The sequence below is a fragment of the Eubalaena glacialis genome, chromosome X, assembly GCF_028564815.1.
Source record: "Eubalaena glacialis isolate mEubGla1 chromosome X, mEubGla1.1.hap2.+ XY, whole genome shotgun sequence".
Classification (NCBI taxonomy): domain Eukaryota; kingdom Metazoa; phylum Chordata; class Mammalia; order Artiodactyla; family Balaenidae; genus Eubalaena; species Eubalaena glacialis.
The window spans coordinates 123,212,386-123,239,027 of NC_083736.1; the positions used below are offsets into that span (position 1 = coordinate 123,212,386).

Below are 26,642 nucleotides of genomic sequence, written 5' to 3' on the forward strand. Positions count from 1 at the left end.
ATAATCCCCCTCCCAAGAGATCACCACCTTTAACACCTTTATGTATATTCTTTCAGGTTCTTTTCCTGTGTGTATATTAATATATGTTTTTGTTTTATAAAGATGGGGTCGAATTATTCATACTGTTTTTACCACTTGCTTTTCACCTAACAATATATATTGGACAGCTTTCAGGCAAATACATATCCAGCTACTTAATTTTTTAAAAATACATTTATAGTATTCCATCGTGTGGATTTAACACAATGAATTTAACCAATCCCCTATAGGTAGGCATTTGAGTTGTTACGGTTTTTCTCCGTTATGAACAATGCTGTAATACACATTTTAATTTGTCTTCTAATATTGGTGTAAACATTTCTGTAGAATAAATCGATGGAAGTAGAATTGCTTCCAATTAAAATATTAAATTTTAATAGATATTGTCTAATTGCACTGTAGGGAAGTGCATATTTTTTTAATGCTCGTGGTACTTAACCAAACAAGAGTTATCTGATCAATTCGCATATCCAGGCTTAGAGCCTCGGAGTCATTGTTAACCTTTCTATCTCCTTCATTTCCTATGGTCCTCCCTAACATCAGGACTTGATGCGTTTTCCTTCAAAATGCTTCTCAAATGTGTTTCCTTCTTCTCTACCCACCCTTGAGTACTCTCTTAGTTCTCTTAAGTGACTTTATTGTATATATTATATACTAGTATCTGAATGTGTTGTGTATGAGTTGTTTCTTCTACTAATGGTAAACTCCTTGAGGGCTGAGAGTCTGTTTTATATTTTTCTTTTTCTTTTTTTACCATATCTATTCAACAAATAAGAGGTGCTCCATTGATACTTATTGAACTTTAAGAATTTTGCTTACTCCCCTGCAAATTGGTTAGAACATTACGGCATGAGTCAAAAGACCAGGGCCCCCAGTCCAGCTCTGTCACTAACTATCTATGTGAACTTGGTCAGGTTATTTCACTTGTTTGGACCTTACATTTGTCTTCTGAAATGTGAAAGATTGGAATAGACCAGGGTTTCTTAACCTCAGCACTATTGCTCTTCTGGGCCAAATAATTCTTTGTTGTGGGTGCCGTTTTGTGCATTCTAGGATGTTTAGCAGCATTCCTGGCCTCTACCCACTAGATGCCAGTAGCACCCTCTCCAGTTGTGACAACCAAAAATGTCTCCAGACGTTGCCACATGTCCCCGGGCAGGGGCAAAATTGTGTCCAGTTGAGAACTACCAGAGTAGACCAGCGCTTCTTAACCTTTTATGAGTCACGAAGCTCCATTACCATCTGATGAAAGCTATGGACTGTCTTCCCAGAACGATGCATACCATTCAAATAATTTTGCATACCATTTCAGGTCTTTTATGGTCCTCAGATTAAGAAATTACTGGTTTATGTGATCTCTAAGGTCCACTTTGTCTCTTAATTTTATGAAAATTATTTAAGGTCTAAGGGAAAGGAACATTTTTTTGATGTTCTGTGCAGTGTTTTGGGACGCTCAGTACAGATAATAATTCACTTTGTATCCCAAATTCACATCTATTAGTTTGGTTATATTTGAAGTGTGGAACATGTTAATGACAATAAAACCAAGGACTAAATGTTCTTCCAGTACTGTTGATGGCTCTCCATGCCCTATACACAGTAAGTTGCACTAGGCATACTCAACCAACAATATACAGTGTTATCATATATCCATGTACATACTCTGGTTTTATAAGAGCTTTAACAGAGATGCTGTACATCCTGGGAACCTCCTGTTAGGGAGCACTGGAAGTGTTTTACCATAAACTTGCCCTGGCAAATGTATAAAATACAACACATTGCATTCCCTAGGATTTATCCAGGTCTGCAGTGGATGCAGTGAATGAACGGATATTAGTGCTTATAACATACATCGGATGTGGAATCTCCTCCATTTTCCTGGGAGTTGCGATAGTGACATACATAGCTTTTCAGTAAGTTGGTAGAGTCTTACTCTAAATTTAATTTGGTTTGATGGATGCTATTGGCATTGTAACCTTGTCCATTTCATGTTAATTTCACAAAAAGGTTCTTATTCATCACAATAGGGAGAGGTCAGATCCATTAGATTATGAAGTGGGCAGGTTAAAAACAAAACAAAACAAAAAAGAAAAAAGATTGTAATTAAATTTTAAAAAAGCAAGAGCTGGGATAGGGAGAGTGGGAGGGAGATGCAAGAGGGAGGAGATATGGGGATATATGTATATGTATAGCTGATTTACTTTGTTATAAAGCAGAAACTAACACACCATTGTAAAGCAATTATACTCCAACAAAGATGTTTAAAAAATCTAATGAATCAGAATTACTCAAATAAATAAATAAGTAAATTAAAAAAGCAAGAGGGTTGAGATAGTAGAAGATTTCTCTAACAGTATACAAAAACACTAACCATAAAAGAAAAAGTTGACAAATCAGACTTCATTAAAATTAAGAACTTCTTTTCATCAAAAGATACCATGAAAATAGTGAAAAGGCAAACTACAGATTGGGAGAAGATATTCACAATGCATATATCTGACGAAGGATTTGTATGCAGAGTATATAAAAACTACAGAGCAAAAGGCAAAAGAAAGACAATACACTTAAAAATGGGCAAAAGACTTGAACAAGTACCTCACAAAAGAAGATATCCATGCCTAGTCCTAACCTCTACCCAAATGGCTAACAAGCATATGACAAGGTTCTCAAAATCATTACTCATCAGAAAAATGCTAATCAAAACCACAATTATACTTTTTTTTTTTTTTTTTACTTTTGGGTTTGTTTATTTATTTATTTATTTATTTATGGCTGTGTTGGGTCTTCGTCTCTGTGCGAGGGCTTTCTCTAGTTGCAGCAAGTGGGGGCCACTCTTCATCGCGGTGCGCGGGCCTCTCACTATCGCGGCCTCTCTTGTTGTGGAGCACAGGCCCCAGACGTGCAGGCTCAGTAATTGTGGCTCACGGGCCCAGTCGCTCCACGGCATGTGGGATCCTCCCAGACCAGGGCTCGAACCCGTGTCCCCTGCATTGGCAGGCAGACTCTCAACCACTGCACCACCAGGGAAGCCCCCACAATTATACTTTTATGCACCCATCAGAATGGCTAAAATTAAAAATACTGGAACTAGCAAGGGTCAACAAGGATATGGAAAACTACAAATGGCACAGACACTTTGGAAAATTCTTTGGCAATACTTACTAAAGATAAATATCCATCAGCTGTTGACCCAGAAATTTCACTGTTAGGGAGAGATGATTGTATATGTCCATGGAAAGATATATGCAAGAATATTCTGAGCTTCCCTGGTGGTGCAGTGGTTAAGAATCCGCCTGCCAAGGCAGGGGACACGGGTTTGAGCCCTGGGCTGGGAAGATCCCACATGCCACGGAGCAATGAAGCCCATGCACCACAACTACTGAGCCTGCACTCTAGAGCCCGCGAGCCACAACTACTGAGCCCACACGCCACAACTACTGAAGCCCGGGCGCCTAGAGCCCATGCTCTGCAACAAGAGAAGCCACCACATAAGAAGCCCATGCACCGCAACGAAGAGTAGCCCCCGCTCGCCGCAACCAGAGGAAAGCCTGCGTGCAGCAACAAAGACCCAACGCAGCCAAAAATAAAAAATAAATAAAAATTAAAAAAAAAAAAGAATATTCACAACAGCTTCACTTACAGTGGCCCAAAATTGGAAACAACCCCAATGTACATTAACAGTTGACTAGTTGAATAACTTGTAGTATATTCATAAAATAGAATGCTTCACAGCAGTAAAAATGAATAAACTACAGTTGGCCCTTGAACAACACGGGTTTGTTGTTCAAACAAACTGTGAGGGTTCGCTTACATGCAGATTTTTTCAATAGTAAATACTACAGGGACTGCATGATTCTGGGCTGGTTGAATCCGAGGATACAGAACCGTGGATAAGGAGGAGGGACAACTATAAGTTATAAGTGGATTTTCGACTGCTCGGAGGGTCAGTGCCCCTAACTCCCAAGGCTCAACTATACTTCTACATGATATAATGTAATATCTAAATCTCATAGACAGAGAGTTGAGCAAAGGAAGTAAGAAAAAGAAGAGAACATGCTGTATGGTTCCATTTATTTGAAGTTCCAAGTACAGGCAAAACTAAATCTATGCGGATAGAAGTTAAACTGTTGGTTACCTCTAGTGGAGGGTATTGAATGGGAGAAAGAATGAAGGAGCCTTCTGAGACGCTGAAAATACTCTACCTCTTGATCTGTGTGTAGATTCCGCGGGTGTATTCATTTGTAAAGATTCATTGAGTTGCATTCTTAGGACTTGTGTACTTTACTACTTACCCCAATTTAAAAAACCCACATAGACACAAAATGAAAATTGCAAAATTTAAATCAATAGACATATAATAGAAATGAAAAAGAATCAAAGAGAAAGATTTTTTTTTTTTTTAATTTGGAAAGTACAGGATCAGTTTTCACAAGTACAATTGTGATCACTTAGTGAAACTTAAGGTCATATTTCCATGATGCCAAATACCTGGATCTTTGGAAATACCCAAGTAGCTACTTGAAATGGTTTCCATAAGTCATCCTGTTATTTGGTCATATGTAGATCCAGCCTTGAGTCTGCTGAAGGAGTGGTGAGAGAATTGTAGTATCCAGGAAACTCTTTCCTTCCTTCTCTTCAAAAGAGAAAAAGAAACAGAAAAAAGGGGACTGCTTAGCTGAGAGAGGCTATTATTACCTGTCAGTGAAGGTCACCATGTTTAGAATACTTTGACTCTACCTGGAAAGAGGGTGGGGGACTCGAAAATTCAGTACATATGAGGTAATATGAATAATTTAATTTTAATAGGCAGTTCTTTTATTCTTTCACTTATTATGCAGATAAAACATGGCAATGCTTGATCAAAAACAGAGACCCTACCTAACATCGTGCCTTTTCCTTTAGCAAACTTCGAAAAGATCATCCTTCCAAAATCCTGATCAACCTGTTCACAGCACTACTGATGCTAAACCTGGTATTTCTGGTCAATTCCTGGTCATCATCATTTCAGAAATCGGGCCTTTGTATCACAGCCGCTGTGGCACTTCATTACTTCCTGCTCGTTTCTTTGACTTGGATGGGTCTGGAGACAGTCCACATGTATTTTGCTCTAGTCAAAGTCTTCAACATATACATTCCCAATTATACCCTTAAATTTTGTCTGTTTGCTTGCGGTAAGTATATCTGCCATGGTCCTTGATGTCTTTGTTTCAAGGCTGTGTCTGTCTAATTCTAGCTCCATCAGACAAATTATTTGGGACCAAATGCTGTTATTATCATAGGTAAGGATTTAAGGATTGCTTCACTGGTGTTTGGGTGGGCATTTCTTTTTCTGTCTGTATTGCTCTATAAATTCAACTTTTAACCTCTATGGTGAGGAATCGGTCCACACATATTTACTGAGCACCTGCTTGTGTGCTGTGCTAAATGCTGGATCTACAGTAGTGAACCTGTCAGCTTTTATCCTTCCCTTTACTCAAGTTACAATCCCAGCAAATGCACACGGATACAACAGCCAACACTGAGGTAGCGCTCCATGTGCCTGACGCGGTTCGAAGTGTCTCGTTTAATCTAAGTGTCTCATACTCATTTAATCTTCACAATACCTCTCTGGGAAAGGTTTCATCATTATTCCCATTTAAGAGATGAGGATGCTGAGGCACAAAGAGATTAGGTAATTTGCCAGAGTTTACACAGCTAGTAAGTGGCAGAACTGGGATTTGAACCAGGGAGTCTGTCTCCATAGTTTGGACTTTGACCTCTAGGATCCAGTCATATTGTTTAAGGGCCAGGGAAAAGACTTGCAAGATGTGAGAGGGTGCTGGCTCAGACATGCCCCCATTCACACCACGCCTCATGACTGTCACCATTCTGCTGCCCTATAGAAGCCAGGTAGGAACTCAGCATGAATAGTTCCTAATTTAAATATCATTTCATTGGTTGGCTTTCCTGCATTTCTAACTGACATGGACCACTCAGCTCTTCCCCACCCCTTGCCTATTCAAACTGGCTTTGAGGTTCAGAAAATGTGTTGGATCCATAAGAGATGTGTATTAAGTGAGATGCATAGGATACCTGGGAAGATAGATTTTATCTTCCACTGCCTTGGTGAAGACAATAGCTTTGCAATTAGCTACGCATCCTTTTAATGAGTTCATTAACGTAGTACATGCTTTCTTTGGATACACGGTTAGTGCTATTACCCATGGTAATGTGGGGAGCAGAGACGGGCAAATGCTAAACAAAGCATGATCTAAAAAATGGTTTGAGTATAGTTTGGAACCCATCAGAAATACAAAGCCCAAAGCAGTCAGCACACTCCCTTTTGTGCCTGGCAACCCTCACCTCGAGTCAACTGGAAGATTGAAAAATGTTGTGGAAGAGGCTTCATGAATAATCCAGAAGGCGGATAGCCCACATCTGGCTGACTGTGCAGGGGCTGGACATGGCACTCAATCCCCCGGCATCACTCATTCTTGGCTTCCTCGTCCAACCCTTCTTCCTTCACCCGCTCCTTCATGCTGGCTTCTCATCTCTTTGATCTGCACATTCCACACACACTTTCTGGGCTGCAGGGGGAGGCAGGCAAGGCTAAGGCTTGGTAATTGGAGGCAGGAAAAACTTGAGGAGTGTCAAGTACACACCCAAGCCAAGGCCAAGCCAAGGTGAAGGCCTGACCGGCTCAACCAGTAAAGATACAACGAGCCGCTTTCAGACTCAGTTGATGACTTATATAGATGGTGAAAAGACAAGTAGCTAAAGCTGCCAGCTCCCAGGTCCTTCCTCCCCACACTAGAAAGAACGACACCCAAACAAAAGAGAGCAGGTGGCTGCCACACGAGTTGCAGGATTCCCTGCTGATGACCAGCCAGCTCTCAGGTGAAGCTATGTGGTTTCTATTGTGCAGCTCTGTTCTGAGGGCGCAGGGTGCAAAGCCCCACCCTGCCTCAGAGCCCGGGAGGCGATGAGAAGCTGCATCATGACAGCCTTCTGGAGGACGTGGGGAGAAGAGTAGGAGATGGCCTGGGAGCCCCTCCTCACAGGCCTGCCTCGTCTTCTCGAATTCGTGGAGGATCACAAGGCATTCCACCAAAATTCAGATCAGTCGTGGTACAAGCCTTTGCCTGCTCGGTCTCCGGATCCCTGCAAGGTTGGCCAGGGAGCCACTGCAGAGCTGGCCCGCTACAGGGAATCTCAGAGCATTTAAATATTAGACAAATGCAATCAACTGTTAGGAAAATAAATATTAGCTTCTGTTTGTGTTTGGAGTTCTGTCTTCCTAATGCCAAAGCAACCTGTTGAAAAGGTTTCATTCCTTTATTTAAATCCCTGTCGAAGGCAGTAGATTTATTTGTCCACATTTTTTAATAACCAGTAGGCATCTTTTTTGTTTTAATTAGCAAAGTGTTAACACAGCTTGGGGACTGTCTCACAGCTTTCTTCCTAAATGCGAGACTTCCTTCCATCCCTCCCTTCCGGCCCCCAACAGGTGTTTCTTTCATCTGCATTGTGCTGGGCCCTGTGCTAGGTGTGCCACACACAGGGCAGAAGGGATTGTCCTGTTAATCACAGGATAGGACAATGGAGGATTTCTTAAGATGCTTGGTACTCTGGGGTTTGAAACAGCTTTGGAAAGTATCTTACAAAACCCCTAAAATGTGTGCAGGTGTTATGCTCCTAGTTTAGGAGAAATACATTGTGAAAAAGAAAGAAGTCTTTTAAGTTTTGCAAATGTACACGTAATTGGATTTTTAAACCCTGTGTCTATACTCATGTCACGTTTGACCACTTTGAACTGATTGTTTTATTATACTCGGGCTGAATTGACTGATCGTTAACTGGTCGATCTAGTCAAAATGTCAAACTAGTAACGAGCGTGGAAACAGCTCCCCTGTCAGAAAAGCACTGAAAGCTGCAGCCGATTGCCTGTGCCCTTCCTCCAAGGTGGCCTAGACAAAAAGAAACCGGGAACTAAGGGGCAGTATTGAAAGAGAGACAAATTGGCAGCCGATCCTCTGAGAAGAAATGCTTTATGCAAACTTGCATTCCCATGAACTAGATGTGCCAAGTTGATTTTTGGCACTTGTGCTATTTTTAATAACCAGTGGGTGTTGTACTGAAGCCATTGGCATGCTGTTTAGTTTAGCAGATTGGAGAACTCTTAGAAATGTTTAACCTGGAAGAATTCACAAACATTTTGCAAACAATGGTATTTTGATGCCCACACATCTGTGGCTCATTTAAAGTGTCTTAATGTATCAGCGCCAACAGTCATTGATCAGGAGCTCTCCCACTTCCTAATGGGATGCCTTTGGCTTGCTTTCTCACTCTAGGAATCCCAGCGACTGTGGTGGTGATCATCCTCAGTGGGAAGAAAGATCTGTATGGGACTCCGAGCTCAACGACTCCATCGGAAGTACCAGCATCTCTGCTTCTCCAGTGGTGATGTTCTTGACCATCAGGGTACGGTGAGGTGCTCCCTGGCCTGGGGCTTGGTCTTGACACTGGCTTCAGGGAGGAAATTGGCCTCAGCCTTTTTACCCTAACAAAGTCATGGGCGCACTGATATAATGGTTAGGTGTCTGCGCTCAGGATGACCTTGGTCAACTTACTTTACCTCTTCCTTCCATTTCCTCCTCTGGGAAACGGGGATAATAATGTTTGCTCTCAGTGTTGGGTGCAGATTAAAATGACACCATGTATATAAAGTGCTCAGCATGTGGCCTGTTCCATCAGTGCTACATATCTGGCAGCGATTATTAATTAATGAATAGTTTATTTATCTATTTATTTATTTAAGTTTTGGACTGGTAAAGAGCTCTCAAATTTATTAAATGGGACTATAATAATGATGTAAATACAATGCAAGAAAACACAATAAAAGAAATCGGCATTATAGACATCTGGCAGCTATCATGATTAGAAAGCTTGCAGAACTTAGGAGTTGGAGCGGCCACTATAACGAAATACTGAAACGGGTTGGAAAACATCTCTGTATTTCAACGACAAAGGTCTCCCCTGAAGAAGACTCCACCACTTTCCTTTGTAAATTGGCTCAGCTTTGTTGTCCTTTTCTTTCTTTCTTTTTCTTTGCTCTTTTTGATATATAAACCCATCTCTTTGGTTCTCTCAACCACAGGTGCCGGAGAGTAGCTATTCAAGTCGCTCTACCTCTCCAGAACCTTCTTTTACAGGCCTGTAGATAGTTACCATGCAGTCCTTCAGACTGCACAACCTCACTTTACACTTTGGATTGTTTTTTACTTACCTGTATCCATTCTCTGTATCGTAGCCTCTCAAGTTCTTTTTCACTATAGAGTTCCTCTCCCACTGGACTGGAATCAAATGCACAAGGTCTTGCCCTCCAAACTTCTCCATCTTTCATATTGAGATGACAGTTTCCAGAGGGTCAAAATTATATTGCCCCTGCCAGCAGATGCCTTGTAATTATAATTGCTCCTTATCCGTTTTCTCACTCCCTTTTCTCTTCCCTTCCTTTTCATCTCCTCCTCCATCCTCCCTCCTTGCTTGTTTTGTGACTTAAAGGGTCCCCAGTGTCTATCTAATGGTGATTCTTCTTCAAAGATCAAAAGCAAAAGCAAAACCAGAACAAAACCAACTCCACTCCCCCTGAAAAAAGCCCTTTCATATGTGCATTGGTTAGTAAGAGGCAGACTGCTCTAAGAGCTTTTAAAAAATAATTATATTTTGAAGAAGTAACACATGCACACGGTAGAAAATTCAAATGTACAAAAGGGTAGAGGATGAAAAGTAAAGTCCACTCCCAACACCAAGCTTCCCAGTTTCCATCCCTTGATGCAACTCTTATTACCAACAATTGAATTTGTGTAGATATTCTCTTGTACACTTTGTCACCCAAATAGTAGATATACACTGTTTCGTACTTAACAATATGTCTTGGAGATGATTCTCTAACCAAATATATAGCGCCACCTTTTTAAAAGAGTTTTCTATAGCCTCTTTTAAGGCTGAAGATGATATTCAGGGAAACTTAAGTTTTTTTGTTTTTTTTTTTTGACCATGAAGTTGAACGTCTTTATTGTTATAAGCCACAGACATTTTGCAATGAATGCCCAATTCATTGCACTTCAGATTGGCTAATAAGCACGTGCAGGAATGCAGCAGCAATATTTATTAAATCTAAAATCTTTTTGAAAATTTATTTTTTAAAAATATTTATTTATTTATTTATTTATTTTGGCTGCGCTCGGTCTTAGTTGTGGCACGCGGGATCTTTAGTTCCAGCATGCGGACTTCTTAGTTGCAGCATGCATGCGGGATCTAGTTCCCCGACTAGGGCTCAAACTGGGGCCCCCTGCATTGGGAGTGTGGAGTCTTATCCACTGGACCACCAGGGAAGTCCTGAAAATTTATTTTATTGAAGTAAAGTTGATTTACAGTGTTGTGTTAATTTCTGGTGTATGGCAAAGTGATTCAGTTATACATATATATAATAGTTTGCATTCGCTAATCCCAAACTCCCAATCCATCCCTCCCCCATCCCCCATCCCCCTTGGCAACCACAAATCTGGGGAACCCTAAGTATTAGATTCTATTAGGGAAATTAAATGCTTTCCCCCTACTCCCTTGTGACCCACACAAACACACACAAACTCACGTACACATGAAAGTATCCACACCAACATGAACAATATGACCACAGGGGCTATTCCTAGCTCTGGAAAAGAGGTTCTCAGCTAAGTTGACACACAGTTAAATTAGTGAAGCTTGTCTATGTTCAAAAATCAGAGGTAATGCATGTAGTAATTGGAAATGTTATGAGATGAAGTATCTGTTCATATAAATCACTGCATAATTCTTCTTTAATAGAAACTGTAAAGCCATTAATCAATCCAGTGGCCAGTGTTGCCTTTTGGAGTTCAAACCTCTAGCTGTGGTGTGGGGTTGAAAGTAAACATCATATTTGAAAGCAATACAGTTAGAGCTGTCTTCTTTTTGTTGAATTTTCATTAACTCTGATGATCTCATCGTTCTTTGATATAGCAGTCCAAAAAGCCAGTCATTACCCATGTCCTTTCACTGTGAAATTTATCATGCAAAGCAGAATTTATCCTGCAAATAAAAGCTCAGGTGTAAACCACTTCGGGGGGAATTACATAATTTGTTTTTCTGCTATTGAGGAAGAGAATAGCCGCCCAGGGAATTGGACTGAGAGGTTTCTGCACGTGTAGGGCAGAAATATCCTCTAGGATTTTTAACTTGACGCTGGGAAGAACCCTGGACTGGGGCTCAGGAGACTGGGGTTCTGGTCCCAGCTCTGCCCGCAGTGAGCATGAGTGAACTCTGCCGAGTTGGTTTACACTCTAGGCCTAGGTGTTCTCGTGTGAAATGAAACTCAGTGATCCTCAGAGTCTCATTAAAAATAGGAGTTTATGTTTCTCTACCTCACAATGGCCTTCTCTCCTTGGTCTCTTCCAGCTGTTGGATTAAAGATGATCCTATCTTTTACATCTCAGTGGTGGCTTATTTTTGCCTCATATTTCTCATGAATCTCTCCACGTTCTGCACTGTTCTTGCTCAACTGAATTCCATGAAATCCCAAAGCCAGAAGACTCGACGGAAGATGATTCTGCATGACCTCAAAGGCACAACCAGCCTGACATTCTTACTTGGCCTCACCTGGGGGTTTGCCTTTTTTGCCTGGGGAGCTGTGAGGATACTTTTCTTGTATCTTTTTGCCATTTTTAACACTTTGCAAGGTAACTGTTGCTTCTCTGTACTTTCTCGGGCTAGCTAAACCTCCATCAAAGTTTTTGCTGCTTTGGAAAATCTTACCTTTAGTATTCAGTATTTTTTCAAAGGAGGAAAAAATAATCCAAGAGGCCTCTGCTGTCAATGACTGACAGGCAGCCACTAGAAACACTGGCTAGATGTTAGGGCTTCATTAAATGAGCCCACTCTCTCTTACTCAGGGATGTAGAGAGAAATCCAGATAGCTAACTCAACTCCAGCTAGTTGGCCATGTCTCTGTCGAACACTGATTGGCAGTACACCCTACAGTATTCATTACATCAACACATTGTGCTCGTAAGTGTACAGATTCACACTTGTGTTGACATTTTGAAATACATAATCCCATGGAACATAGCAATTACTGGACAGTAGAAACATTAAACTGTTGACCCCATAGACTCTGGATGCATCAGATATCCTCATATTGTGGGAAGGAGCCAGGTTAGGAAATTGTAGAGCTGTAGAGGATTGAACGTGGAGAGCAAAGATCAGTGGGCCACGGCAAGAAGCCAAGGTTCTGGTCTTGGTTTTGCTACAAATCAGTCTTGAAAAAGTCACCACAGCTGGTTGAATTAGATGATCCTAAACTAATGACTCTATAGCTCTTTAGTCTCCTGTCTGTGTTCTGGTGAAAGGAACAAGTGATTAATGAAGTTATTAAATGGTAGGCCAAAGATGGCATGAGAAGTAAAAGGTAGGGCTCTAGTTAATACACCTCTGAGTAATTGCTGCTGTTCATTATACTCTGATGTTGCTTATTTAAACATCTTGGCAGGAGGAGGCATGCAGAATGATTTCCTGGGGGTCTCAAAGTCCACCCCATGCTCTTATCCTCAAGTTTGGCCCAGCTCATTTGGGGTACTGGGGCAGGCTGTGAGTCGACTTGGGCAGTCCATTGAGTTAAGGTCTCCCTTATTGCTCTTAACTACTTATTCATTCAATAAACCCTTTTACCACAGTACAGGGAACTGGTGATCCCATAGGGTGCTTCAGCAAGAAAGAGTTCTATGGTTAAAGAAATTTGGGAAATGAAGAAAACTACCCCTCCCCATTCTTGAAATGACACAATGTTCATTAGCATGGTACAAGCTCTGAGAAATTCTGCTGGGGGAAAAAAATACTTTAAAAATTTGTTTTAAATTTAACATTTTAAAAACCTCAGAATCCTTTGTTATTGTGGTTGTTAACCCCTGAGGAACCTTGGGAAATATGAGTTGCTCTGCAGTTATTATAGGCCAGGCATTGGCAAGGTGCCGCAGGGCATGGGGGAAAAATCCAAAATAAAGTATACTCTTTGACGGCAAGTCCTGTGATTCAAGAAACCATCTCATTTTAGAGCAATGCAGTGTATCAATTGGAACTTTTGTCCCACTGGATTCCACCAACCTTACATAGTCAATTCTGATTGGAATATAAAGAGACACAAAATATGTTGTTCTTCATCCATGTGCCATCTTTATTCCTTCTGACACTAGGGACAGAATTTGTAGGAGCTCTCCACACTACTCTCACGTGGTTTCCTTTGAGGCTACCAGCGCTTGGTTGTATCTTAGATCGTCAACCGAGGCCCCGGTGATGGTTCTACACTTTACCTCTTGACTTTACCTGGCCTCCACTGAGATAGCCTGGTCTCAGTAGCATGATGCTTTGAGAACGAAGCTGCCTTGCTCTAGAATGTGGACGGAGGTAGATTCGTGAACTAGGTGCCTGTGTGGATTTCTTCCTAAGCAGTAGCTCCAGGCAACTCTTGGGCTCACGAGTTCCGAGGAGAAACACACTCAACCTTATGGAAAGAGGGGTTAAAGGAATAGCTGACAAAAGAACCAGAAAGCAAAGAAGTTTAGAGCTTAAAGCGGGGGAGGGGTGTTTTGCAAAAACAGCATGTGCTTCATTCCTGTGGTGGAAGGAGAGAGTCGTGTCTAAGCGGGAAGCCTGGATGGGTAGATGCAGAATCCAATGGGAGATCTCCTGAGGACGAAAACCAAAGCCCAGATCCAACATCAACAGAGCCAAGCTGTCTCCGTTTGTCAGAGGCGCTTTATGTCAATCAAGCACCAAGCCTTGCTAGTTCCTAGTCCCGCCTACAAGGTAGAATGTGCCATCTTGCAGAAGGGGGTGTTTTCAGAGCTCTGAGTTTCAAACTCGAGTTCCATAGACACACACACACATACACACACACACACACACACACACACAGGTCCCAAATATTCAAAACAAGAATGCAATGAAACAAGTGAACAAATTAGCCATTTAAAAGACAGATGGCAAGTTTGTAATTCTGGCTGAAGGGGGTTGCCCTGTGGTCAAGTGTGAAAAAATGATGCTCTTGATGAGCCATTTCTGAAGGAGGGATGCACAAATAAAAATGCAGGTGACAAAAACCTGACATCTTCCCTCCTGCCTATGTGCTAGTGAGTAAGCAGATCAATCTGTTATTGGAAAGAAAAAGGAAGGCTGTCAGGAAGAAAGGGCGAGCTGGCAGGCAGCTCATTGGAATTCACAGAATAACCTTTAAGTCTGAGAACTAGCTAAACTCCATGCAGGAAATCAGAGCAGTAAGACGGGCTGGTTGTCACTGTGGCCCCTTGTCCCTGCTGAAGCTGAAGGAGTTTTACCTGCTCGGAGACTGGGATTTGCTCTCATCAGGCTGCCGGACCGCCTTCCAGGTAGCTGCTGCTCAGGAAAAGAGTGAAGGCTGCTGGCTTCCTCGCCACTGTTGTTTGGTTACAAATGGAGATAAAGCCCTCAGGGGAGGTAGTGAGACTTGTCACTTGTCACCGTTTAGCCTCCAGATTGCTGCCTCCCACCTGGAATCAGAGAGTCTCAGTGCTGGGGCCAGGAAAGCCAGGTCTTCCCAATCCAACTTCCCATCAAGTGACAGGAAGTCACAAGCCACCACTCGAAACTTCCCAGAGACAGAGAGCTCCCTACTGCATAAAGCAGAGCATTTAACGTCCCTTTTCTCTTCTTTCTTTTTTTAAATTGAACTATAGTTGCTGTACAATATTGTATGTTACAGGTGTACAGTATAGTGATTCACAGTTCTTAAAGGTTACACTCCATTTAGAGTTATTATAAAATATTGGCTCTATTCCCTGTGTTGCACAATATATACTTATAGCTTATTTATTTTACACATAGTGCTTTGTACCTCTTCGTCCCCTACCCATCCCTCTCCCCACTGGTAACCACTAGTTTTAATGTCTCTTTTTTTAAAATTTGAAATATATTTGACATATAACATTGTGTAAATTTAAGGTGTACAACGTGTTGATTTGACACATTGTATATTGTAATACAATTGCCATTGTAGCTTCTAATCAGCTCTGAATCTTATCTGGGTCATCCTTTCCCCGGGGGGTGGGTTGGAGAGAGAGAGAGAGAGAACAACGTCTTTTATAACCTAATCTTGGAAGGGACATGCCATCACTCCTGCCATATTCTATTGGTACAACATGGGAGGAGACTACATAAGGATGTGAATGGCAGGATGTGGGCATCATTGAGAGCCATCTCAGAGGCTGGTTCCCATTGCAGACCTTATCTCTCAAGCTCTAGGACAGACAGCAGCCCCGGAGGAAAACTGCGGTTGACATGAAACCTGGATACAGACCTTCTTGCTAGCACTGCCATTGAGAGGGAGGCTAGAAAGGTGACCTCAGAAAGCTAGTAATGGCCTTGGGGTTCCTTAGAAGGAGTATTGATGGTGACAAGAGTAGGCTTGAGTCTAGGCATTGGTGACAGTGAGTGAAAGAAGCTGAAAAAGACTGACCTTCTTCTCCTGGCTAGGGTTCCTCATTTTTGTGTTCCACGGGGTGATGAAGGAGCATGCGCGGGAGCAGTGGCAGCTGCTTTTCTGTTGCGGGTGGTTGCGACTGGATACTGGTAAGACGCCATTTGGGGCAAGGTATTGAATTTACAGGTTTTCCAAACTGATGAGATTTACTTGTCTCCTGACTTGAGTTCATACACCAGCAGCATCAAATGGAGGCTGTTTCCATGTCAGGAAAAAGATTTGTACTTTTGTGCGGAGATGAATGAAGTCAGGTGAAGGATGTGACTTCGGCCATATTTTAACTTAGTGAAGCTTCGCTTTTGGCCCAGATTCCTGGGATTGCTTGTCCTTGCTGTCACTTAAGTCTCAATTCAATTAAAAGAACATTGATTGAGTGCCTACGGTGTTCCGGGCACTGGGTCACAGGGGCTTTCTGGCCTGTAGCCAACAGTTGACTGAGCAGATATGGGAAGCAAGAAGTGATGGTGGAGGAGAGAGCTTGTCAGCATCCCTAAGATGCCAGGCTGGTGGGCAGCCCAGATGGACCAGTGGCCCTTCCTGCACAGTGGGAGGTGTAGTAGACTCTGGTGTTGCCTCTGAGAATATCTCCAGTTCAGGCGAACTGGTTTTCTATGCATCAAAAGGCTCTTCCATCCAATTCAGGTAGCTTCGCTCAGTCTCAATGCAAAGCTCAGTTTATTGCCTTTAGGGAAGGCGATGCTTGAACTAGAAGATGCTATAAGTAGCACAGAGATCCAGTTCCTTTTTGCTGGACATGTCAGTAACCTGCTGGTCCCTGTGCTGGGCTCTAGGGAAAGCGGTCTTCCTTGGTAAGTGAATTGGCTCTGCCTGTACCACACATTATAGTTCAAACTTACTTCTCACAACTTCAGAGAAAAGCTGCCTCCTTGAGGTACCCAGAATGAACAGTCTGTACATTGGGCTTTATATTTTTAACAGGATTCTTAAGGTATAATTTACCCATTTGAAGTGTAGAATTTGATGAGTTTTCTGTTTTTAACTGTTTGGGGTGTCATTTCAGATGGCAGCAGCCGGTGTGGGCTCAATGTTGGGCAGAAACAGGAAAGACTGAAGAAAACCTTTGGGCACAACTTGTTGACACCGTACGTCAAGTCAACTGCAACTAGTTCCATTTTCAAATCTTTAGGTTCTGCCCAAGGCACTCCTTCAGAAACAAGCTCCCCAAATGGTGAGAGAAAAGGCTACACTGTCTATACTTATATTCCAGAGGTATTGAATTAGTGTGAGGCCACAGACGTGGTCTTGGGAAATGATTCCTCCTCAAAACGAAATGCACATGTGCATGTGTACACCTGGGCTCACTCTGGACTGAGAAAGTGTGCATAGAAGCACCTAGTGAACTTAGTATGTACAAATCAATGGGTTATTAGATTCATGGAGGAGAGAAGAGACTGGAGGTAAAGAAAAAAAAATTCATGGGTAATTGCAAACGATGGTCACAAACTGTTAAAATCCGAAGGCACCTCATACATTGTCTAGTGCAATCCTCTCATTTTACAGATGAGGAACCTTAAGCAGGAAAAGGAGAACGCCTTATGGACAGTCTCCGTCAGCAGCAGAATTGGGGCCAGAACTCAGGTCTCCTGGCTCCCAAGCTAGTGCTCATCACACCCCATCGAGAATACCGGCTGAGCTGCACATTGCTCTTAGATGCTCACCTTCTTCCACAGGAGGCCAAGCTTCTAGGTACAGAGACAGATGTGAGGTGGAGATGGGTGTTAGGAGGGAAAGTGTAGGGAAAGGATTGGTGCAAAGGCCTAAAGTAAGCAGAAAGGCAAACTAGAGCAAAAACTTAAGAACTTCAAGGTAATGTTATGATGACTCCATGTTCTGTGCTTCCAGATGGACCATAGTGCAGTGGCCTTTGGTTGCCTTTCTTAAAGACCAAAGTAGACTCCAGTTCACACACAGAACACCACTGGTGGCCTAGCTGTAGTCATTCTCTTACCATCTCACTGCTGGTGGTAGAATGGCCTCATCCCCCTGTAGTTTTCATTCTATTGGCTCCATCAGCAGTTCTATTTCCAAGGGCTGTAGGCAATCTGGAAGCAGTATGGTGGGTTAAAAAAAAAGGCACCAAACTTAGAGTCAGAAGACTTTGGCTCAAGTCACTAACTCCATGACCTTGGGCACATCACTTCCCTACTCGGAACTACATTCCCTCTACCTTCAACATGGTGGGGTGTGGGGGGCAGGATGGATCATCTCCAAAGGGCCTACCAGCTTCAGGACTGTGTGAGGCCACACCATTTTCCAGTTTAGGCTCATTGACTAGTGTTGGAGTCTCCGCCTCCATTTCTACGTGGGAAAGTCGGTGTGTATGAAGAAAATCTTTCTGTGGCCACAAGCATCCATCAAATTCTGGCCAGCTAACTTGCAGATATGTTGGTGCCCATGTGGAGCCACTGGGGAGCCATGGCATATAGAGGCACGAACTGTGGAAGGTTTTTAGTGGATAATAGTTTGGTCTGATTGGGGAATATTTGCAAGAGGGTGAGTTAGGCTTGGCTCCCCTGCTGTCCTTGAGGGATATTGTTTCATCAGCAAATACACAGCCCAAATGGATATACTTTTCTTTGAAGGAGCAGTAGTAAATAACATGTCCAGGATTTTAATGTCGTTGGACCAAGCTATAGACCTGGAGAGCCCAGGGGCCTGCAGCCAGCACTGAGATGCTCGTCAGTTATGACAGTAACTCAGCCAGTGGGGCAGGTTAGTCCAGCCTCTTGGGCCACAGGTTCTACGACTGCAATCTGGATGCTGCCACCAGACATATGACAGCCAGAAACTCGATTCCATTAGCACCGAGTGAAAACTTGCACCCTCTGTACCACTAGGCACTCTCAAACTTGAGAAACAACTGAACCTTCAGAGCAAGAATATCAAATTCATAGGGGATACAGATAGCTGTGTTATCGTTTTATGTTTTCTCTTCCTGAAGGCCTCCAAGGTTTGTCCATGACTAGCCTCCCCTAGGTTAAGGTTACTGTGAATAACATAGCCTGTTACTCACAAGGCAGGAAGAACAGATGCACTTGTAATTGCTTAACAGTGCTGTCAGGATAAATTAATTCACCCCAGATTTAGATTAAACTATCCGAGGAAAGCACCACAACTTTTACTTCCTTTCTAATTCTTCTATTTATTCCTTCATTTGATAAACATGTCTTATGATTCTACTATGTGCAAAGTCCCTAATGCCACAACTGAAAATGCTCTTTTTTTCTTTAATGCAGACAACTTTGACGAAGATCCCAACTGTTTCTCTCCTTTGAGTTGTGAAGCTGTGCCTAATTGTGTGAGAAGAATATTACCTGTGGAAATCAAAATGAATTCCATTCACAAACAAAGATTTCTTCAATAAATCTCAGCAGAGATACCCACCTTCCCCTACCCCCAGATTGGGGAAAATGTTGATTTTGTGAAAGCATCTGCTCCAACTTTGTGTTCTAAATATTATTTTGGAAGGGGCAGAATGAGATAGCCTTTAGTGAATATTAAAGCCAGAATAATTCTCCTATTCATTGTAATAGTTGTTTCTTACTTTTTTTGTAGAGAAGATATGAGCCTATAGTTACGATATGTTAGGGGAGAGCTGTCTACAGCGTTGGAGATTTTGTTTCGAGAACTCTTGTGTCTACATCGTGAAAGAAAAAAAAGATCGTGATCAGGGTCCTTACAGTGCTGAGAGTCAAACAATTTCAGGTGGCAGAAGTTTCCAGGTACCCAGGTGACCTGACACCCACGCAGGCAGTAGATAAGAAAAGTCACAAGGTCATACCTTTTGGGGAAAAAAGATGCTATCCTGTCGGCTTGTCATGACAAAGCACCTGAAATCCCCTTTACTAAAGTTACTCTTTTGATTGAAGCCTCTTGTTAAAACGTCAACATGTTTTGTGAAAACAGTGGCTCATCAATCCACAGACACCCATCAGTTCCTTAGTGGGGATGAACTTCTCAACCAAGACTGCCCCTGAGGGCACAGGCGTCAGGGTTCTGAGGAAGGGAACAGAACAGGAGCTGTCTGAAGCTGGTGGTTCTTCCTAGGGAGCAAAGGTCAGGGTGAGCAGAACAGTAGGGGATGGAAGCGAGAAGACTCATCCCAAGGCAACGGAGTGACCCTGAGGATGAACTTTGCCTGCCTTACACTCTGTGGCTAAGCATGATGGGTGGTCTTCTTAATCCCATCCCACATGCTGTCACCAAGGCTTCCCAGCCAAGGCAGCCTGCTCACATTTGTCCTTAAGTAGAAACAAGTAAAGAGATGAACATTCTGGAAGGATATACAAGCCACTAGTATCAGTGGTGGTCTTCAGGAAGGGGAATTGGGTATCTGGGAACAAGGGAGGAAGGGAGGCTTACTTTTGAATCTTGTACTGAGAGAGTGTACTATCTCTTCAAGAAATAAATGAAAACAAGAACTTCCCTGGTGGTGCAGTGGTTGGGAATCCACCTGCCAATGCAAGGGACACGGGTTCGATCCCTGGTCCAGGAAGATCACACATGCTGTGGAGCAACTAAGCCCACGAGCCACAACTACTGAAACCTGTGCGCCTAGAGCCCATGCTCCACAACAAGAGAAGCCACTGCTCGCCGCAACTAGAGAAAGCCCGTGCGCAGCAACGAAGACCCAATGCAGCCAAAAATAATTAATTAATAATTAATTTTTTAAAAAAGGACAGCTGTCATTTAAAAAGAGAAATAAATGAAAACAAATAAATAAAGACAATTGGAGCCTTCCAATGAGAAAGAAAGATAAATTCTTGGGTTTCAATGCCACAAATTTAGTCCCCATTACTCTCATGAATGTGTATGATGCAGTGGGCTGTGGAGAGAGCAGAGCTGAGTTCAAATTCCAGCTCTTAGCAGAGATGTGACAGAGATTCCTAAATGTGAGGCTTGGGGAAGTAATAATAACAGTACATTCATCATAGAGTTGAAGTGAGGCTTAAATGAGATGAGGGCTATACATTTTCCAGCACAGTGAAGAATAGTACGACTTAACCCCTTTTCCTTTCTAACTCCCACCCACTATGGAAGCAACCTAAGTGTCCATCAACAGGTGAATGGATAAAGAAAATGTGGTATATATATACAATGGACTACTACTCAGGCATAAAAAAGAATGAAATTTTGCTATTTGCAGCAATGTGGATGGACCTAGAGGGTATTATGCTTAGTGAAATAAGTCAGACGGAGAAGGACAAGTGCTGTATGATATCACTTATATGTGGAATCTAAACAAACAAACAAAGAAAGCAAAATAGAAACAGACATAGATACAGAGAACAAACTGATGGTCACCAGACCTGGCGGGGGCGGGGGGGGGAGTGAAATAGGTGAAGGGAATTAAGAGGCACAAACTTACAGTTATAGAATAAATAAGTCACAGAAATGTAATATACAGTATAAGGAATATAGTCAATAATACTGTAATAATATTGTATGGGGACAGATAGTTACTGGACGTGTCACAGTGATCATTTCATAATGTATTTGTTGGATCCTCTGTTGTACATCTGAAACTAACAAAGTCCTACATCAACTATACTTCAATAGAAATTTTTTAAAAAGAGAAAAAATAATTACAAAGCTCCTTGGAGCTTCAGGGCACAGGCTCTGGCTTTTCATTCTCTGCTGTGCTCTGGGTACCCTGTGGGCAAACTGGCAAACACTGAAGAGCACTAAACTCTCTCCAGGGCAAGTCATCTGGGATGACCCTTACCCCCCCCCCCCCAGGGATATGGGAAGTTTGGGGGGGTGGAAGGGTAAGTAAGAGAAGGTGAAGTTTGTATCCTCAACATTCAGGCCTATGGTTAATTGGTGTGTTTCTCATCCTGAACTTCAAGCATTTAGGGAACACAAAGGATTTGGAGCAATGGAGGAAGGATCTAGTTATACCTCTGTTGATTACACAAAACAAATGAAATGAATTAGATTCATACTTATAATGTGTGGTGACTCCTAGGCACTCCATAAATATTTGTTGCATGCATGCATGAATGAATGGTCTAAAATACATGAGTGTATGAAAGCAACAGCTGCTTTTTCCTAATCTGGGGTCTCTTATCTCAGTGCTGAGTAAACCTATGTTCTCCACTAATATGTAAGCTTCATGAAGGTAGGAACCTTGTCTGTCTTGTTGACTGCTGTACTCTTGGTGCCTAACACAATATTTCAGTCAAGGTTCTTTGGTTGCCAGCAACAGAAGCCAAATGTCTTTGACTGACAGTCTTGACTGTCAGTTCTGGTTACCCAAGGAGAAGAGACTTTGTTGAAAGGGTTTGGGGAACTTAAATCTGGGGAGGTTAAAGAACAGGGCTTGAAAAAGGACAGAGGTCTACAAATCAGGAACCATAGCGGATAGTCTCCTAGCAGGGAATCTTCTTGGTAGAGCACCACTGCTGGGAAGAATAAACTAATTTCTTCTAGTCTTATGTTACTACTTTAAGATCCAGAGTCTCATGAGACTGCTCCTGATAGGCTGAGCTTAACTTTTGTGCTGTACTGGGTAGTGAGAGGAGGGATGTGGCAGAAGGGAGTCCTTCAGGGAGCCTTTTGGTTTTCACAGTAGCAGGACAAGAGCTTGGGTTTACCACCCCACCAAGAATACCCAGAATGGGGGAGAAATCATTCTGCAAAAAGAAATTAGGCTGCTATTAGGAATGGATGAGTAGGTTGGAGAAAAATCCACATTTGCCCACTACATACAATATAGGACTGAATGTGTTTTGGTTGAATCAATGGCTAATTCGGTAATATACTTATTCAATAAGTGTACAATAGTGCTTAGAAGAGAAGGTCTCTCCCCCACGTCTCATGCCTCATCATGTATTCACTTATTTTTTAAAGACTAAGGTATATCAGGATGTTGAGAGAGTTGAAGTGTTCATGATAAGCATCCCAGAATTATAGAGAAGAGTGCTGTTAGAAAAGGTGAGTTTTAGAGATCTTGGATACATAAGTTGACCTCACTCTAAAGAAAATCAGTATATGAAAATGGGTGTAATTATTTGTCTATGTGTTGTCATCTCTCACCAGAGGAGTTCACAACTGATTACATTCTTTTGTGAAGGTGCTTCACCATACAGCTTTCTAAGAGTTCCCCCAAATATCTGAAAATACATTTTGATCCCAACTTCTAGGACCCTTCAGCTCTGAATAGGGAGGGCTCAGCTGTGGGAGAAGGAAATCTGCTTACATTCCCCATCTTACCATACTCTTGGCATGATACAAAGTGAGATTCATAGAAAAGGGGGAGGCATATGGCATTCAGGGCCCTGCATTGGAGGACTCTGGTGTGAGTATTAAGAAAAGACCCAAAAGAAATCAATAGTAAGTGGTAACTTCAAATATTGAAAAAAAAATTCATCTCATCTAAATGCATAAGAAAGCTACAGATGTTTCCTTAACATATGCAGTCTTATGCAAATGATTATGTAAATTAAACAAAAAGTTGGGACTGGCAAATTCCCAAGTTTTCAAGATTTACTTATGTGAACCTAGTATTCATCATAGAAACAGGTGGAAGGTTTTTGCTCACACCTCCTATCACTTAGATGGGAGGGGAGGCAAGCCTGAAGGATGTGCTACATTAATAGGGGGAAGGCACTCAAATCAGGGGATGTACTAGATAGATGGTTAGATAGATAGATAGATAGATAGATAGATAGATAGATAGATAGATAGACAGATAGATAGATAGTTTTCGCCTTCAAAATGTTAGCCAGCTCCTCCATCATGCTTAGCTGGTTTTGGGCAGCAATGGGACTAGAAATGGAAATGAATCTGGGTTGCAGTGAATTTTGATGAAGGCCTAGTTCATGCAAAAAAGATTAAAAAATAAATCCTCAGCCCACCAATTCCCAGAGGAATGGAAAACTTTAGAGCAATTATAGGGGAAGAATAAAGACCTAGTGTAACAGTCTCCATCAAATCTTCAGACCCTGGCCCTTTCAGGGGTAGAGACAGAGGGGTATACTTTATAGTGGATCAGACTTCCCCAGTTGGTGGACCTAAAAAATCAGGTTGTGAAGGCTGACAGTGAGCTGGATTGTCCTCTAGCTGTTTTCCACCCCAAAAATATTCTCCCAGTCCTTCTTCCCATCCTTTATTAACCTCAAAATGGTTGTGTAATAGACCTACTCCTCTGCACCTTGACTTTTTTGATACTGTTGTTGTTGTTTTACATTTAGCAATATGTCAGAACATAAAGGGTTTTTTCTTTTAAGACTGCGTGGTATTCCATTGTATGGCTATACCATAACTTTTTAAACAGGTTTCCTAATGATGGTTTCCAAATATTTGCTATTTCAAAAGAATGCTGCGATAAACAGTCTTGTACATGTCCCCCCAGAAAGGAATAGGTTTGTGGACTTGAGGTTGGGGGACTATTTCCTAGCGTTGGGGCCAGTGGCCATACAGCTAGTGACTGCTTCCTTTTGACTGAGTCCAGAAATGTGAGCAAGTAAAGGTTTCAGGGAGGTCTGACATTCTTTTAAGCTGTTTATCTGACCAAGTACAGCATGCTGGTCATTACAGGTGCTTCCTCTGGGCCCAGCCCTATGCCAAACACCATAGAGGATGCAGTGATATACAAGCCACAGTGCTACTCATAACAAACTGGGACTGTCCTTGGGGTAATAAAACATCCACACCAGGAACAAATTGTCCGCAGTAACATATGTTCACCCTTCAAACTGTGTGGTAGAGACCCTCAGGCATAATATACAGAAGTCACTTAATTATAAATCTAATTCCGCAAATACTTATTGAGAATCCACTATGTTGAGGTGCTGAATAAGACAGATACAATTCCTACAATTGACTGGGGAGACAGGAAACCAAATGTCCAATAACAATACTGTGTGTGATACTGTCATACACTATTACTGGAGGTTTCAATTTATACAACTGGTGGGAGGACAAATAGATACAGCCTCTTTGGAGAACTGTTTCATAGTTTCTAATAAAAAATTAAACAACTCTATGGCCCAGCAATTCCACTCCTAGGTATACACCTTAGAAAAATGCAAACGTATGTCCACAAAAAGACTTGTACACAAATGTTCATAGCTGCTTGGTATTCATAACAGCCAAAAACATGGAAACAACCCAAATACTCATCAGCAGTGGAAGCAAGCAAATTGTGGGAGGCTCATACAGAGTAATACTACATGACAGTGAAAAAAGAATGAACTATGGATACACAGAACAACATGAGTAAATGTAAAATATATATTGAGTCAAATAAACCAGACATAAAAGATTATATACAGTATGATTTCATTTATATGAACAGGCAAAAATAATTGATGATTATAGAACTCAGGATAGTGGTTATCTCTGAGGGAAGGGTATATACTGGGAAGGTGCAAGAGGGAAATTTCTGGGGTGCTGGAAATGGTATATATCTTGATCTAGATGTTGGTTACAAAGGAATACACACATATAAAAGTTCATCCAGCTGCACACTTAAAATAAAGCATTTTATCCACTTTATGTATGCTGTCTCTCAACTGAAAAGTAGAAGGGAAAAACTTTTTGGAGGGTACTTTAGCAGTATCCACCCAAACTTAAATGTACATGTAATTATCCCCAGAAATCCAATTTCTAGCATTTTATCCTAGCATAGAAATACAAAGATGTATGGGCAAAGTTCTTTACAGCAACCCTGGAACAGTGAAAACTGGAAATAAACTAAAGCCCAACAATATCATAATGGTTAAATAAATGTGGGCTATATATAATATGAGATAATATGCAGCTAATAAAAAGAATAAGTTACATCAATATGATTAATAATGTAAAGATATCCACAATATAATTTATGCTAAAAAGCAAATTGCAAAATAGTACATATAGTATAAAATATGTGTAAAAATAAAACTTTGTGTGTATGCATATCCGTATATATGTAGCCCACAGAAAGTTTGTAAGGATACACACCCTCTTGTTAACAGTGGTTTACCTCTGGGGAGAGTGATTGGTGGGGACTTTCACTTTTTATTTTATATACTTATGGATTGTTTTAATTTTTATAAAATTAAAGCCTATATATTTTTTGTAATTTAAAATGTTAGTTAAAAAAATTAAAATTTTAGTAATGATCAAATATGTGTAGTGCTTTGAGTTTCCCTGTCTTGGCTGATATCATTCACTCACTGAGATAGTAACAGTAGAAGTAATCAAAGGGGGATTGTTGAGAAAGATGACAAATTCAGTCTTGGACATCTGGTTTTGAGATGCCTGCGGGACATTCAGGTGTAGATGTTTAGAAAGGAGTTGGATAGGTAAGTCTGGATCAGAGGGGAGCAGTTAGGGATGGAGATAGAGATTTGGGGGGTACGGATGGCAATCAAAGCCACTGTAGGAATCAATGTGATTACTGAGGGATAGTATATAGCAGAATAATGGAAGCAAGGAGGCCCAGACATGAGGAACACGAAGGGGCCGACAGAAGTGGATCAGCCTGCAAAAGCCATCTTGAAGGAATGGCTAGAGAGGTAGGAAGGAAACCGAAAGTATGAGGTGTCATGCAAGCCAAGAAGGGAGAGGTTCACAACAGACAAAGTAGTGACAATATGCTGGGGAGAATGGAAATATGAAAAGGGGAGAAATATCTCTCCAGGATTTAGTGACAAGGAAACTCCAGTGAGATCAGGAGGTTGAGTGTATAGGGGGGCAAATGTAGCTCTTTCACGCTTAAGGAAACTTTTTTTTTTAATATAGAATTTTTTCATGGGAGTCAAACTATTGAAACAATTGCCACTACCCCCCCTCCTCACTAGCTGTTATTATTTTTTCTTGTAAACAGTTCACTAATTCTTAGAGAATGGTCTCATGGGAAGCTGCTCTGAAGTGCTTTTTCCGTTACTTGAGTCTGCGATCAGTGTGGTAAGTTGCTGGCAGCCATTTTGGTGAAAGACCCATCCATAGTTAGGAAGGATGAGGCCAGTGGGCGGGTTCTAAACCTACATTGATTGCTCAAAAATATAGCTCTTTCAATAAATTT

At 41.7% G+C, this 26,642-nt stretch overlaps 1 protein-coding gene across 1 annotated transcript in view; it reads left to right on the top strand.

Annotated features, from left to right (window-relative positions):
* The window catches only part of ADGRG4 (adhesion G protein-coupled receptor G4), a 131,767-nt gene that overhangs the window by 63,050 nt on the left and 42,075 nt on the right, over nucleotides 1-26,642 (top strand). Inside the window, 9 exon segments of the mRNA XM_061178225.1 lie at nucleotides 1,831-1,952; nucleotides 4,942-5,210; nucleotides 8,370-8,445; nucleotides 9,905-9,907; nucleotides 11,497-11,777; nucleotides 15,601-15,696; nucleotides 16,168-16,173; nucleotides 16,629-16,796; nucleotides 18,865-18,926. Coding sequence (XP_061034208.1) covers nucleotides 1,831-1,952; nucleotides 4,942-5,210; nucleotides 8,370-8,445; nucleotides 9,905-9,907; nucleotides 11,497-11,777; nucleotides 15,601-15,696; nucleotides 16,168-16,173; nucleotides 16,629-16,796; nucleotides 18,865-18,926 — 1,083 coding nt within the window.